This window comes from Podarcis filfolensis, assembly GCF_964270895.1.
Source record: "Podarcis filfolensis genome assembly, chromosome: 5".
NCBI lineage: Eukaryota > Metazoa > Chordata > Lepidosauria > Squamata > Lacertidae > Podarcis > Podarcis filfolensis.
This window is the reverse complement of record NC_139608.1, coordinates 87,098,207-87,114,751: the sequence shown is the minus strand read 5'-3', so window position 1 is coordinate 87,114,751 and position 16,545 is coordinate 87,098,207. Positions and strand designations below refer to the sequence as shown.

General features: G+C 47.0%; 1 protein-coding gene across 1 annotated transcript in view; it reads left to right on the top strand.

Annotated features, from left to right (window-relative positions):
• Positions 1-12,143, top strand: part of SCD (stearoyl-CoA desaturase) — a 29,552-nt gene extending 17,409 nt beyond the window's left edge. The window contains exons 4-6 of the mRNA XM_083615954.1: positions 1,166-1,371; positions 2,499-2,731; positions 6,363-12,143. Coding sequence (XP_083472080.1) covers positions 1,166-1,371; positions 2,499-2,731; positions 6,363-6,562 — 639 coding nt within the window. The 3' untranslated portion in view covers positions 6,563-12,143. The remainder of the gene's footprint in view (positions 1-1,165; positions 1,372-2,498; positions 2,732-6,362) is intronic.
• The last annotated feature ends 4,402 nt before the right edge of the window (positions 12,144-16,545 follow it).

Genomic DNA, 16,545 nt, shown 5'->3' with positions numbered 1-16,545 from the left:
AACGGGACACTGTGACAAGTGCCAGAGGGCATGGAAATGCTGTTTACTTCCTGCCACAGTGGTACATATTTCTCTACTTGCGCTAGAAGGCTTTTGCTAGAGTTCGCAGGAGCTGGGACAGAGCAACGGGAGCTGACCTCATTGTGCGGATTCAAACTGCCGGCCTTACGATCAGCAAGCCCAAGAAGCTCAATGGTTTAGACCACAGCGCCACCCACGTCCTATATATTATAATATTATTATTAACATGTCGCCCATCTGGCTGGGTTTCCCCAGCCACTCTGGGCAGCTCCCAACAAAATATGGAAAACACAATAAAACATCAAACGTTAAGATCTTCCCTATACAGGGCTGTCTTCGGATGTCTTCTAAAAGATCATGTCATGTTGGACATGTACGGAAAGGATTCAGGTCCGAAACTTGGTTAATCTAGGCCACATCTAGATCCATGCCAGCCTCAATGTCACCTGCTGTAAAATGGGGATAATAGTTGCTTGTCTTAGAGCATTGGTCGGCAACCTAAGGCCCATGGGCCAAAAGTGGCCCACTGGGGTCGTTTTACCGGCCCACGAGCCGCTTGGCGAGTCCCCACACGCTGTGCTAAACCTGTGCAGTGCGGCACAGGGACTCGCTTTTGTAGGACCGGAAATAGCGTCTGCACAGACGCCGAAAATCACAGGTGCATGCACTCACCTCACCCGTGATCCGGCCCACAGAAGGGGCTCCACGGCAGTGAACCGGCCCAGGCAAGGTAAGCCTTGCCGACCCGTCTTAGGAGGAGGAGGAGGAGTTTGGATTTGATATCCCACTTTATCACTACCCGAAGGAGTCTCAAAGCGGCTAACATTCTCCTTTCCCTTCCTCCCCCACAACAAACACTCTGTGAGGTGAGTGAGGCTGAGAGACTTCAGAGAAGTGTGACTAGCCCAAGGTCACCCAGCATCTGCATGTGGAGGAGCTGGGAAGCGAACCCAGTTCACCAGATTACGAGTCTATCGCTCTTAACCACTACACCACACTGGCTTCTTAGAGCATTGCGTTCAGGGTGAATGAGTCAATGAAGTATTTTTTATCTTCCATGTTCCTTAAAGGATTGCTGTGGAAGCGGAGGACTGTTGTCCGGCTCGAAACACGACTAATGCGTTTGCCTTTGTGTTTCAACCAGAACGACATCTATGAGTGGGCCAGAGATCACCGTGTCCACCACAAATACTCTGAAACGGATGCTGATCCCCACAATGCAAAGCGAGGCTTTTTCTTTTCTCATATTGGCTGGCTGCTGGTACGCAAACACCCTGATGTCAAAGAGAAGGGAAAGAAGCTGGATCTCTCTGACCTGAAGGCTGATAAAGTTGTGATGTTCCAAAGGAGGTGAGCAAAGGGCTCCCATTGAGGTTGCTTTCTTTTTCCAGACGATAGGAAATGGATTTGTTTGTTTGTTTGTTTGTTTACTACTACTACTACTTTATTATTTATACCCCGCCCATCCCCAGCCACTCTGGGCGGCTCCCAATCAAGTGTTAAAAACAGTACAGCGTTAAATATTAAAAACTTCCCTGAACAGGGCTGCCTTCAGATGTCTTTTAAAGATAGGATAGCTGCTTATTTCCTTCACATCTGAAGGGAGGGCGTTCCACAGGGTGGGCGCCACTACCGAGAAGGCCCTCTGTCTGGTTCCCTGTAACCTCACTTCTCGCAATGAGGGAACCACCAGAAGGCCCTCGGCGCTGGACCTCAGTGTCCGGGCTGAACGATGGGGGTGGAGACGCTCCTTCAGGTATACAGGACCAAGGCCGTTTAGGGCTTTACAGGTCAGCACCAACACTTTGAATTGTGCTCGGAAACGTACAGGGAGCCAATGCAGATCTCTCAGGACTGGTGTTATGTGGTCCTGGCGACCACCCCCAGTCGCCAGTCTAGCTGCCGCATTCTGGATTAATTGCAGTTTCCGGGTCACCTTCAAAGGTAGCCCCACGTAGAGCCCAACATAGATACACTGAAAATCAGATAAGCATTCATAGTGGAAAAACTGCAGATTCCAAATTTCCAACCTTTACAGTACAGTGGTACCTTGGTACTCGAACGGCTTGGCTCCCGAACCAATCAGCTCTTGAATGCCGCGAACCTGGAAGTGAGTGGTTTGCAAATGTTTTTCGGAAGCCGAATGTCTGATGCGACTTGTGATTGAGTGCAGGAAGCTTCTACAGCCCATCGGAAGCCGCGCCTTGGTTTCTGAACCGTTTCGCGAGTCGAATGGACTCCCGGAACGGATTAAGTTTGAGAACCAAAGTACCACTGTAGTTTGAACCATTGACACCTTGGGGGTTCGAGCTAAAAATCTGATCGTGAATTGGAAATATTTAGTGCAGAGTGAAATCTTGCAGGAAAATGTGAGGGCCTACTCGAAATGGAGCTTTTTCAAACATTGGAATTTTAATGTGATCCCCTACAAAGAGCTCAAAATATGCTGACTGCAATGCATGTATCTTTCTTCCCAGGCATTATAAAACCTCCGTGGTGATCATGTGCTTCATTTTCCCTGCTGTTGTGCCTTGGTACTTCTGGGGGGAGACGTATCACACTAGCTTCTTCATGGCTGCCATCCTCCGCTATGCCTTAATCCTCAACGCTACTTGGCTGGTGAACAGTGCAGCGCACATGTATGGCAACCGGCCGTATGATAAGACCATCAACCCCAGAGAGAACCACTTTGTCGTATTTGGAGCCCTAGGTATGTAAAGGGGAAGATATTGGGGTTTGGGGGAGGGGAAGGTCTGCTGTCGTCTTGCTCCCACCACAGTTCCCGGTGCCCTCAGTTGGTGTGTATTTTGGTTAAGGTTAAGGTAAAGGTAAAGGGACCCCTGACCATTAGGTCCAGTCGTGACCGACTCTGGGGTTGCGGCGCTCATCTTGCTTTACTGGCCGAGGGAGCCGGCGTACAGCTTCTGGGTCATGTGGGTAGCATGACTAAGCTGCTTCTGGCGAACCAGAGCAATGCTATTTACCTTCCCGCCGGAGCGGTACCTATTTATCTGCTTGCACTGGTGTGCTTTCAAACTGCTAGGTTGGCAGGAGCAAGGACCGAGCAACGGGAGCTCACCCCGTCGCGGAGATTCGAACCGCCGACCTTCTGATCAGCAAGTCCTAGGCTCTGTGGTTTAACCCACAGTGCCACCCGCCTTCTTTCTGACCCATGTTCGGATCTGCAGGAAGTTTTGCCTGCTTTCCATCCCTGGTTTTCCAGCTGTGCCCACATCCTGTTTCACTTTCCTCACTCATGAGAAGTTATCCTGTTGCCATTTACTTTCACACAGGTAGCCATAGCTTCTGGGGAGAGCACCCAGGCTTCTCTACCACCTTTTCAAAGAGGACATCTCTAGAGAGGTTCCCATGGGGAAATTATATTTCTCAAGGGCTGCATAAGACCTTCAGTCCAGCATGCTACCAGGATATCAAACAATGGAGAGGGGAGGGAGGAAAATATCTCCCTCCTTGCCTTTGCCAGTGGATGGACTGGAGCACTGCTTCTAACTTCAGAAAGTTGATGGTGAAATGAAATCTGGCAGGCTTGAAAATAAGCAGAGTTACCGTATTTTTTGCTCTATAAGACTCACTTTTTCCCTCCTAAAATGTAAGGGGAAATGTGTGTGCGTCTTATGGAGTGAATGCAGGCTGCGCAGCTATCCCAGAAGCCAGAACAGCAAGAGGGATTGCTGCTTTCACTGCGCAGCGATCCCTCTTTCTGTTCTGGCTTCTGAGATTCAGAATATTTTATTTCTTGTTTTCCTCCTCCAAAAACTAGGTGCGTCTTGTGGTCTGGTGCGTCTTATAGAGCGAAAAATACGGTATTTGCTGTGTGTGTGTAGATTTAATTTTCTGAGTCTTCTGAGCCACTTTGATACAAGCCCAGGAAAAGCTGTCCATCTTCATCCATCTTCTAAGATTTTTTGCTGAATGTTTATGCCCATATCACAAATACCGACTCCTTGCCCATTTGTCAGTTTCAATCTAGGAGAGAGTTTTTTCTCTCCCCACTCCACCATCCTGGGTGTCCTGTTGCAGCCATCTTCTCCCCTGAACATCCTTCTCCCCTTTATCTGAACACCTTCGTTATCCTGAGAGGGGTGAGAGGGCATGCTGGAAGTCAGGCACAGAAGCAAAGAATTCTTCCTGGCTCAGATTTTAATCCCAAGACGGAGAGGAATTTCAGCGCCCCTAAAACTCACTTCTCCTTTGAGATGGGATTCTGTGAACCTCAGTTTAATTTCTGATCCCAGCCTCTCCTCTACCTTTTTACTGAGGCGAGGCCTGTTTCATATTGACTTTGAAGCCTAAGTGAAAAGCAGTGCACGGTCATCCAGATTCAGCTTTTGTTACAGACCATAATAGATACTATTATTAGTATTTAAGCATGGCAGAACACCATTTTAATAATATAGTGCCAACAAGAACTTTATAGAGGTAGGCTAGAGGAAAAGGTTTTCCTACTCTGTGTAGGTGGCATACACACACACACACACACACACACACACCCAAATTGTGAAAAGGGGAAAAAATGTATATATAAAATTGTACTGACCATTTTTATCTGCCACAAAAAATGTTTGTTTGTCATCCTGTTTTGCATGCTGCTTTATTTAGCTGGGAGGCATTGTTTTGAAAGCAAATATTGCAGTTTTGGGTAAGTGTTGTGGAGAAAGGGTAACGGTTCTTGAGGCCACAGAGTTGGAATGTATTTCTGCTCCTGCACACTGGATTATTTCGTTAGTACAGGAGCAGAAAAGCGATTTTAGGAATCTGAAACGTGGATCAGACAGTAGATCCACGGTAGATTTCTGTGGATTTAGACATCATGAACAGGAATTCTGCCTTATGCCAGAATTTGATCTGAACATCCAATTCTTGCAAGTTTAGAAGGCCCCTGAAATAAATTGATATCGCTTAGGGCAAGTTCCTAGACTTGGAATGGCATTATTCCTATCTGGTGTGAGGGTCACGAAAAGGGTTTGAATTAACGCTCCAGTATTATGCACTGATCCAATATTTTGTGCTGTAGAAGTTTTGTAGGAGGTGTTAATCCCTGAACATTCAGGAGCTCAATGGTCAATTGTTCCCAGTGGGACAACATACTGTAGGTAGATCACCCTACACTTATCTGCTTGTTCACTCCTTGGAAATAGCCTTAACACATCACCACAGTGAGGTGGGCCAAACAACCTGTCATTTCTCTGCCTTACGTTTCTAAGGAAGGAAACTGCAGAACACTTTGCTTCAGTTTGGTGGGTTGATTTGGGGCCATTGCATACCTTCCAACATTTCTCTGGTGAAAATAGGGATGTCCTAAGGAAAAGCGGGACATTGCAGGATCAAATCAGAAACCAGGGTGGCTCCTGTAAATCTGGGACTGTCCCTGGAAAATAGGGACACTTGGAGGGTCTGCCATTGGTGTGGTACACTGGGGACCAGTTACTCTGAAGAGGACATTCTCCTTCATTCAGTCTCCATCAGCATCTATAGAGAGTTTTATCGTTGCCATTTCCTACTTGACATAGTTTGATCTCTCTGAAGATGTCTGTGGTAATTATCTCCTTGCCACATATGAATTGTACCTTTGCACATTCAGTGGCAGCTTATTATTGCAGTTCCAGTGATTATGCAACAAGCCCCACAGATTATTATCCTTAATCCCTTTGCCTCCCCTGTGTTGATTTTAAGTTGCAATTATTCTCAGGCCACCTAGCCTACCTTTGTCGTTTGCTGTTCCACGTACACTGACGACATTCCCCTCCCACTGGTTTCTCCCTTCTTGTGTGCGATGGCTATCCCATAATTCCTCATAAAGGTGACGTGACCCAGCCTTTCCTTCTGATCCTTTCGGTGCCAGAGAGCAGAAGTTACTTCATTAGTTGCTTATAATGGGGCCTCTGGGGATTTTTTCCACCGGAACTTCCAGAACTCTCAGGTGGGCGCCATTGGCCATTATAAAAGAACAAGGGAGCTCTGGCACCTCTTTTTTTCTTGAAAAAAATTGCATGGGGTGCCTCCAATTCTGGGTCCTTTTTGAGGATCATTCACCAAGAAGCTAATCTAGGCTTAGTATCAAAATAGTGTGGCAGTGGCAGTGGAAATGGTAGTTCAAATGGTAGCTCCAGCAGTAAGTTAGCAGTTATAGGCTTCCTGCAGCAAACGTTTATTGACTACATACTCACACTCAGTCATAAAGGACATTGTTTTTACTCATCAAGCAAACTAAAGAAACTTAAAATTTACTCACTAGAGTCGACTGCTTTCCAGAACCTAGTTCCCAAATAAATACACTACTTGGGCGCTTATGATTTCTCCTCCTCTCTCTCTCTCCCCAGGCGAAGGTTTCCACAACTACCACCATACTTTCCCCTATGATTACTCAACCAGTGAATTTGGCTTGAACTGGAACATCACAACAGCTTTCATTGATCTTATGTGTTACCTGGGCTTGGCCACGGACTGCAAGCGAGTGTCAAAGGAGACCATCATGGCCCGGAAAATTCGGACTGGTGATGGTAGCCACAAGACTGGCTGAAGGTGTGCTCTCCTCCGTCTCCTTTCCTCCCTTCCTTCTCTTTCAAATAACCTGGGCATATGTTTAATGTTCTGCTTACTAATTACAAAGCAATGCTTTCAGGATTCTCAAGGTGAATACTCTAACCCATTCCAGTACTATGTTTTGAAATGATGTATTCAAGACCTGTAACTTTTACAGGGGACACCTCTCTCTCTCTCTCTCTCTCTCTCTCTCTCTCTCTCTCTCTCTCTCTCCTTTTGTTTTTCCTGTGTTCTCTCGCTTGCTTTCATTAGAAGCTGGTAGAACACCCAACAAACTTCCCTGCAACTGATTGGAGGGATTGAGCCAACGGAGTTTCACCAATGTAGGGACTCCGTTTGCAATTATGTGTGTTTGGGTCAGCTCTCCCTCTCCCTGGTTCTTGAGGCTGGTTCTTTGATGAGTGGAGGGAGATTTGTCCTATCTCTTGTTCTTGTAGAGAAACTTGAGTCTAACCCCTTGGGCCAGGGGTTCTGAAATCTGGAGAAAGCAGAAGGAGTGGGTTTGCTATTGCAGAGATTAGAGGGCAGGGATGGAAAGCGAAAGGAGAATGTGTTTTGTAAGGGTTGCAAAGAAGCCTGCTGGTTAGTCCCAGAATTAGGGTTTGGTTTTCTTAACTGGAGCTGAGTGATTCTTCTACCTCTGCCCATGTTCTAGTGTCATGAAACTGCTCTTTTCCTGCACCTGGGCGCTACTTTAGAAACCAAGCGGCCTGTGCAGGATTATGAGATGCTTTTGTAGGAAAACTACACAAAGGAGCTGGTTGCTGGATGGCTCTGGAACAGATTTGGCTGTGAACGGGTTCTGAGTGGGGAAATGGGCATGTTTTGAGGGTGGAAACAAGTGCACCAAAACAACACTTCCCGACAGGAAAGAGGAAATCGGAGGTACTGGAGGGGTTTGAACCAAAGGTGTGTCACAGACCCAAGCTGTTTTGTTGTTGTTTTTTGTGCTGGAAGAGTATATTTCAATTTGGACGCAGGACGGTGTGTTTGTTGGTGTAGGTAAAAACAGATTGTTTTCATTCTGCAAAATATGGCAGCTGATGTCCACACACTGATCCCTAGAAGGATCAACAAAGGGCTGAAATCAAAGGGCCACGAAAGAAGTATATTCCCTGTTCAGGGAGCTTTATACTGTTCTTGAAACACCAGGGCAGCAATAGGTGTCAAAATTTTGCACGCCCTAACAATTTTGCAACCGCCCCATGGCCCACCCACCCCTGCTAGGCCACTGCTTTCTACACAGGTTCTTTGCAGGAGAGCTTGTGAAAGGGGAGAGAGAGAGAGGCCACTTTTGCAATCCATAGGAAAGCTGCTTTCAAACAAGGGAGGTGTTTGCACATCCATTACACACAGATTTCTAACAGGGTGACAAAGACTACAGCATTCACACACTTGATTTGATTATCTGCTACTGGTGAGAGGAGGGGGCATTTGCAGTGATGAGTGTCACATGGCCAAGAAGAGCACATCTTCTGTAACCGTTCTGCACTAAGGAGAGGATATTTTGGCAGACGCTGTTGGTTTAATTTTTGAATTTATGTAGGGTTGGCATATGTCTGGAATTCCAATGACAGAAGTAGTGTTTGGGGGGAATTTTGTGAAAACGGCAAAATGTCCAGGTTTTGGAAACTTGCCCCCCAGCAGCTCAACGACTTTCCCCCAAAAGCAACCCTAATTTATGTGTTGCATTAGTTTCCCTCTTTAGTGCACCTCTTTCTGCCATGCCAAGAAGTTTCACTGCAGTGAAATTTCCCTTCCTATCATCTAGCCACCTTAATGGGGATGTATTGTGTTTCGAGTAACGTGAAACGTTAGCTCAGATGCAACCTATTGATAATTCATATAAAATATCAGCAGAAAGGGTAAGAGAGAAGCTGGTTCTGACTCCACGGAGAGTTGTAGTGCAAGTTGTTTCCAATTCTCCACTCCAGGAAGGGAACAACGACCCACTGCCTAGCTAGCTAGCTCTGCTTACTCAGATTGGATGTGTATAGGATCTTGACTAATCCCCTGCCATGCCAGAGTTTGCAGCAGCTGTCCTCTGAATTGTTCTGCACTGCCCAGCTGTCAGCTGATTTACATTTGAATTACTCATCAGTTAGCACCCAGGCTCAGCAAAAAGATAAATCCAGCTCAACAGAAAAACACACTGCAAACAGAACAGCTAAAGCAAGCCCTGATCTAGGGAGAGGACGTTCTTTTCTCTGCTGTATTGCAAAATCCGGTTCCTGAGATTAAAGGCTGCAATCGTACACCTGCTGACTTGGGAGTAAGCATGGCTGGACTCTGTGGGACTTGTTTAGAATCATAGCATCATAGAGTTTGAAGGGACGCGCCAAGGATCATTTAGTCTGACTGCCTGCAATGCAGGAATCTCAGCTAAAGCATCCCTGCTCCAGTTAGGATTTCACAGTGAAGGCCCCAAAACCAACCCCTTTCTGTTCCACCGTAGCACCAGGGCACATGCCTGTCTCCTTCCCCATGACCCAAATGTTCAAACTCCCATCAATATGACAGCTTCTTGGCCACCCTGCGCCTTGTCATTCACCAGGAAACACTTCCGGTTTCTGAGCTTCCCAGGAACATCTGGCTGACCTCTGTTGTCTGTCTGATTCATCAGTCCTCTTCTTATGAATAACCTTTTATTAGGAAGTGGCAGTTCCTGCCAAAGCAGCTTGACACCAGGGGTGATTTCTTATTTTTTATATTTTTGGCCTCAAGAGAAATTATGAGCGTAGCAACCCATAGTTATCTAAAGACCAGTTTTGCCACCTGAGGCACTTCATCATTTTTTTTAGGAGAGCAATACAAGGAAGTGTTGAAAAGTGTTGACTTTTTCTGCCTTCACTTCACCAGTTTGGTATGTGGAGAGGCTATGACTTCAAGCAGGTTTTACTCTCTTCAAGCATGTTTTACTTCAATTTCCCCCCTGCCTTGGCTTAAAGAGTGTCTTTGGGGAAGTCACATGAGATGCAAAGGGAGCAGAGGGAAACAGTTTTGTAGAGGAACGCCTATGGTCTGTCTTTTCACACGTGGAATTTTTGGTGTGTTCCTGACATTAAGTCCACACCAGTGTTCAAAATTAGCCAGGCATGTTTTGCACCTGACTATCGACCATTTGAGAATAAGCAAAGACGCCTGGTGTCAGGAGGGTGCCTGACATCTCCACCATCTGGAGGTGTGTGCCTGGGGATCATTGGATCTAGACCAGTGGCTCTCAACCTGTGGGTCCCCAGATGTTGTTGGACTACATCTCCCATCATCCCTGAGCTCTGGCCTTGCTAGCTAGGGGTGATGGGAGTTGTAGTTCAACAACATCTGGGGACCCTCAGGTTGAGAAAGGCTGATCTAGACTGTTTTCACACACTAATACCCCACCCAGTAGAATACATTTTACTGGCACAATTGGAATTAATTTCAGGAACCAAAATGCTTTCTCTGTGTGGCCTGAGCAGGAGCAGTGAACAATGTTATAGTTAATTGTTGTCGCTTGTCTTCCCACTGCCCTGCTCCAAAGTTGTGAAGAATATTCTTACGTTATGAATGGTCCATGTCACCATTGAGAAAGAGAGGTAGGAACAGGCCGATAGATTTGTGGAAGAACCCTCAATCAAGTGACTTTTCTTCCTTAAGTTCTCAAAGTTCTTAACCTGGCTCAAGCTTGTCATCTAAACTAGCCAGATGTTTAACTGAGAATCAATCACAGTCCTTATTTGAAAAATAAGACTTTAGAGCAGTCTTGCCCCCAAATGGCAACTAGACACTCCGTTTTACCAACCTTGGTTTAAGGGGAGCCATTTGGCCCTAGCTTATATATCTGAGTTTCTAATGCTGGTAGACACCTAAAACTGCAGAACCTGATTCTTTGTACAGGTACACTTGCCAGGTGACTAGAAATACACTTAGTGGCAACTTGAGGTTGCTGTTGAGTGCTGGGCTAAGCAGCCATCACTCTCATGAGAATAGTTCAGGAGAAGTTCACAGACTGGGGTTTCCCCTTTCATCGCCACTAATTTTCACTGAATCTGACATAGGATGTTTGGAATATAGCAGTATTGGTTCGGACGCCGTTTCACATTCCTGAATGCATTTGTTCGGCCATCGCAACGAGCTTGGCTATGACCAACAGCAGCCATCCCAAGTCGTTGGGTGGCCTCAGTCATAGTGCTAGGTCAGTGCGATTTCTGAAGGCTTATCCTTGCTCCAACTTGTACCTGGAAGACACTGGGGCCAGTAATAAATAAAGAACTAAATTATCCTCCTAGCAGGGTCACCTGCACAGCACAGCCTCCCTAAGTGATGCTCCCCTTGTGGCCATCAGAACTGTGTGCTCACAAAAGGAAACAAGCGCTATCGACTCAGGTGTTGAGATTGCAAACTTGATACGGGCCTAGCGAATCCAAAACGTTTGGATGTGGGATGAAAACGTAAGCAACCAAACAGTTCCCATTTGGGTCCAGACACTTTGCGGGGGAGGGGGGTAAACGGACAAGTATTTTGATGTGCCTTAAGCTTTTCTTGAACATACACAGGAAGTATCAAGAGCTCTTCGCAGTATTTTAATTTTCGCCTGTGCTAAATTATTTTTATGTTAATTATTCATCTGTGCTGAATTGTGGGTACAGATGCGTTTTTGTTTTTTTAATGTACTTGGTTAATCTTCTGTTAAGTTAAGGAATAGTTAGATCACTTAAAAATAAAGCTTTTTTTTTTTTTGCTTCTCCTTTTTTTTGTGTGGTGCACATTTTATCTAGGATGCATTCTCTAGAAGGTGACCTCTCTGGTTAGCCTCTCTCTCTTTCTCTATCTATCTATCTATCTCTCTCCCTCCTTTGTGATATGGGCTGGAATTATGTGGGTGTTGATTGGAGTACGCAATCTAGCAGTCAGAGCAGCAGCCTAGTCATTGGGAAACCTGGGCTCTGTTCTTAACTGCAACTTAAACTACAATCCTATACTTAGGTCCTTGGAGGAGTCCCTATTGAATTCAGTGGGATTTTGTATAGGATTTTGTATAGGATTGTACTGTTAGATTCTTTGTGAGTGCAATGGGCAAGTTTTTCCTCTTCTCTTCTGCCTGCATTTGCTGGTGTGCAAAAGGGCAAAAGCCCCCATTTTAAAAGGGGAGTACTAATGTGGTTTAACTCGATGTTCTGAGGTATAAGTCACTATTGACTATTTGGGACTAAACTGGCTTTCATCTCAGTGCTTCAGCTTAACTGGCTCGAGGTCAAACGGACCTCAATATCCAAGTAGCAGTTACACAAGCAAACCTTCGGATTGCAGCGAGCGAAAGAGTTTGAAACTGGAAAACCAAATGCCGGAACAGTGGAGACTGTGAAGGTTAATGTGAATTGTCGACGCTCCTATGCTCCTGATGTGTGTATGCATAGGACCTTTGTTTGCTTTTCCATTTACTATTTCCATATTTTATGTACTGAAAAATAATAATAATAATTTTCTTCTAATATGAAATTGAATGTCTGATTTATGCTGATCTGAAGGTGTGTTTTTGTTTGTTTGTTTATAATAAAATGGTTGGTTTTTGAATTTGACTTTCTGTTGCAATCTCTTGGTGACATTGCTAGACATTCAGAATTACAGGGCCCTGAGCTGTCCTGAACATGCGTCCAGAGGAAGCGATGAATTCCCTTCTTGCTGGTGTGGCTTCCTCTTTCAAACTTCATGGCACCATTTCCTTTGAAAGAGAGAACCCTGGAGTGTTACAGGGTCTTTGTTCTTGAGATGCTTCCTCCCTTTATTCCTTTTAATATAGTTGCAGGCTGAGAAGGGCTGCAAAAGCAGTCAAGGCGGCCTCTAAATCCCATACTCTCAGATCTCCCAGGTTCATAGTTGTCAACTTACAGATTTGAAAATAAGGGACCAGCAGCCTCGAAAATCAGCAGCCAAAATAAGGGATTTTAGTCAACCAGCGAAAATACGAAGTTAAAAGGGACCAGATAATTTGGGAGAGCAGCGCCGGTTTTTAGCCCTTTGTTTCCAGAGGTTGCTTCTCAAGACACCAGCTGATGAAACACTGCAATTAAATAACTACAAGCAGCAACCACTTTTCGCGCAGAACGAAGTCCAAGCTACAAAGATGCTGCTGCACTTCTGTATCTTTTCTCTTGTGCTCCATCTGCAGCTCTCAGTTCCATCAGGCGGGGCGGGAGGAAGGGGGGGGGAGAGAAATAGCGCCCAAAGTAAACCCTATGCTAGTCTACCACTACAAATCTATGGGAGAAGCGCTTGCGGTCCTTCCTCCGCTTTCCCCCTCTATGGTTAGCCCTTGGAACACCTGCCTGTGCCTCCGCATCCTCCTCCTCTCTCTGAACTGCTTTCTCTATGGTTGCCCTCACTCTCCTCTCAAGGCTCCTCAGCAATTCATAGGCCGCGCAGGCTGCCCATCTCATCCAGGTCCTTCGGTGATGCAGCCGCAGTACAGCCTAGCGGGGGCGGCAGCAGCGGGCAGAGGGGAGGCCCCAGGCAGAGACGCTCAGTTTGGCGGCCACGAGGAAGATGGCGGCGGAAGGGCCCGAGGCTCCCGCCAGTCCCGGCGGGAAGGGGTTCCTGGGGGCCGAGGCTGGTGGGAGGGGGGCGGGCTGGGCAGCCAAGCAACACAGTTGGAGCCTCCCTGGCCGGCAGGGAGAGGAGCTGCTTCCTTTGAAACCCGGGAAATTTAAGGTACATCATCAATAAGGGACAGCAGCGGGACACAGCGCTGGGATAAGGGAGTTTCTCGCCAAATAAGGGACGGTTGACAGCTATGCCCAGGTTCTTCTTGCCCAAGCACCCTCCCTTTCCCACAAATGACATCCTGATTCAAATTCCCCTGAGCTAAGCTTCTGTTACAGTACCTGTCTTTTCTGTGGTTGCCTATTCAACCAGGAAGGAAGTTCCTTCTATCTTCTTATTGGACCTGTCGGTTTAGCCACTGCTTGGATTGCCTGCAGCTTCAAGAGTCAGGTGATGTGCTGTCGGCAACATTGCCTAGAAAAGAAAGAGAGTGGACGAGCCACTTCAAACGCCTTTGTTTCGCAATAATGTACAGCCTTGTACTCAAGCAGCCAGACATAGTTGCAGGTTGGGGTTTACTTCAGTTTAAAGTTGGCCCAGGCCCCATGCCAAGGGTGTGGTGCCAATCTCAGCTCATGCAGCCAAACACGTAACATCATCAGCTCAGGGCTTTCCGACCGGCCAAGTCTGAGTCAGTGTGTCACTTCGCTTCACTTCAGTTCAGTCACCTAACAACGCAGAGGAAATTTCCGTCTGCACCACTGCAGCTTGGGAGGGTAACCCGGTCACATAACCCAGCAAAGCAGAACTGCAGAAAAGTAGGAATGTCTTCCTTCCTTCGTCCTTTGCACCAGCTCTCTTGCGTAAGATTGTCGATGCTGATAGTTCCTATGGGAGCTGTTCAGATGCATGTCCAACTTCAGAGGTTCCTAAACTTATTTGGCCTACTGCCCCCCTTTCAGGGGAAAAAACAACAACTCACTCCCCACCCCTCCACCCCAGAAATCTACCTTCTGTAAAAATCAGAAAGATGCTGTGACAAATTTGCATTCTTTTATGTACAGTGGTACATACGCTTCAGGTTACATACGCTTCAGGTTACAGACTCCACTAACCCAGAAATATTACCTCGGGTTAAGAACTTTGCTTCAGGATAAGAACAGAAATCGTGCAGTGGCGGCACAGCAGCAGCAGGAGGCCCCGTTAGCTAAAGTGGTGCTTCAGGTTAAGAACAGTTTCAGGTTAAGTACGGACCTCCAGAACAAATTAAGTACTTTACCCGAGGTACCACTGTACAGTGGTACCTTGGTTCTCAAACTTAATCCATTCCGGATATCCGTTCCAAAACCAAAACATTCCAAAACCAAGATGCGGTTTCCCATAGAAAGTAATGCAAAATGGATTAATCCGTTCCAGACTTTTAAAGACAACCCCTAAAACAGCAATGTAACATGGATTTTACTATCTAGCGCGACCATTGATTCATAAAATGAAAGCAATAAACAATGTACCGCAGTCACACAATCAATCAATCAGTAGCTGAACTGGGTTCCACACAGTCACACAAAAAAAAGAGAGCTACAAAAACACATAATAAATTGCAAAAACAGACAGATCTCAGCGTAACACTCAAAATGGAAGCGTGGCACTCAAAACGGAAGTGTAACACTCAAAACGGAAGTGTGGCACTCAAAATGGAGCACATTCAGCTTCTGAAAAAAGTTTGCAAACGGGAAAACTTACTTCTGGGTTTGCAGTGTTTGGGTTCCAAGTTGTTTGAGTTCTAAGGCGTTTGAGAACCAAGGTACCACTGTATCTATCTTTCTACCTACATCCTACAATATACCGTATTTTTCGTCCCATAGGACGCTCCGTCCCATAGGACGCACCTAGATTTTCTGGGGGGAAATAAAGGAAAAAAAAATTTCCCTTTATTTCCCCCCAAAAAAGCAAGTCGGAGAAACCGAACCAGGTCAAGGAACAGCGGGATGGCGGCGCTGCGCCTCCCTGCTGTCCCCCGAGCTTGTGGGGCTGGTTGATGTCTGCCCAGCGCGAGGGGCGCTCTGATTCAGGGTGCCCCGCCTGCCCGGCAGCAGGCTGCTATCCGCAGCGTGGGGAGCCCTGCGGGGAACTCCTGCAGGGCTCCCCACGCTGCGGACGTGTTCCCGAAGCGCCGGGCGCCCTGAAAGCAGAGCGCCCGACGCTCCGGGAAGCAGGCTGCTATCCGCAGCCTAGACATCCCTGCGGGACCTCCCACAGGGCTGCCTAGGCTGCGGATGTGTTCCTGAAGCCTGGAGAGTGAGAGGGGTCGGTGCGCACCGACCCCTCTCGCTCTCCAAGCTTCAGCGAAAGCCTGCATTCGCCCCATAGGACGCACCCAGATTTCCCCTTCATTTTTGGAGGGGGAAAAGTGCGTCCTATAGGGCGAAAAATACGGTAGTAAAGAAATAGGAAAAGGTAAAGGACCCCTGACAGTTAAGTCCAGTCACGAACGACTCTGGGGTTGCGGCACTCATCTTGCTTTACTGGCCGAGGGAGCCAACGTTTGACCGCAGACCGGGTCATGTGGCCAGCAGGACTAAGCCGCTTCTGGTGAAACCAGAGCAGTGTACGGAAACGCTGTTTACCTTCCCGCTGGAGTGGTACCTATTTATCTACTTGCACTTTGACGTGCTTTTGAACTGCCAGGTTGGCAGGAGCTGGGACCGAACAATAGGAGCTCACGCCGTTGCAGGGATTCGAACCACTGACCTTCCGATCGGCAAGCCCTAGGCTCTGTGGTTTAGACCACAGCGCCACCCGCGTCCCCAACAGAAATACGTTGCTGTAAATAAGCAGGCAAACTGCAACCCACTTCCTGGGCCTGGGTGAAGTTGAGAAAGGTTCGTCCAAGTCTGGGAAAAACCCTTGCCTGCAGCACAATTGCTGGATCCAGGAAGGCGTTTTGCCATCCTGCAACAGCGCATGACCTGGCGGTAAGTGGCATTACACAACAGATGGAACATGTAGGAACCGTTTTTCAAAATTTTCTTCTTTATGTTTCCACTGCCCCCTTATTTTTGTTCTACACTCCCTAATTGCACCCAAGGCTACTGCTGCCCCCCTTGCATCATTCCAGCGCTTCCCAGGGCTTAAATAAGGGGTGCAGGATCAATGGCTCCCAATTCCCACCTTCCCAGATTACTGGCCATTCTGGCTGGAGCTGTTGGATATTGAAATTGGAGGGTGTTGGGGTTAGTCACCTGTGGTTTAAATTATAGGCTGGGAGAGAACCAGTGGCTCAATGGGCCTATTGTGCAAGCCCCTAGGAATCCTGTACCTGTTAATAGTTGTGTAGCCAAGGGAATTTCAGCACAGAGGAGTGACAAAAGCTGCCTATGCAAAAATGCCCACTACTGCCCAGCTACTAAAAAGATGTACAAGGGTCTCTAAACTAACAGA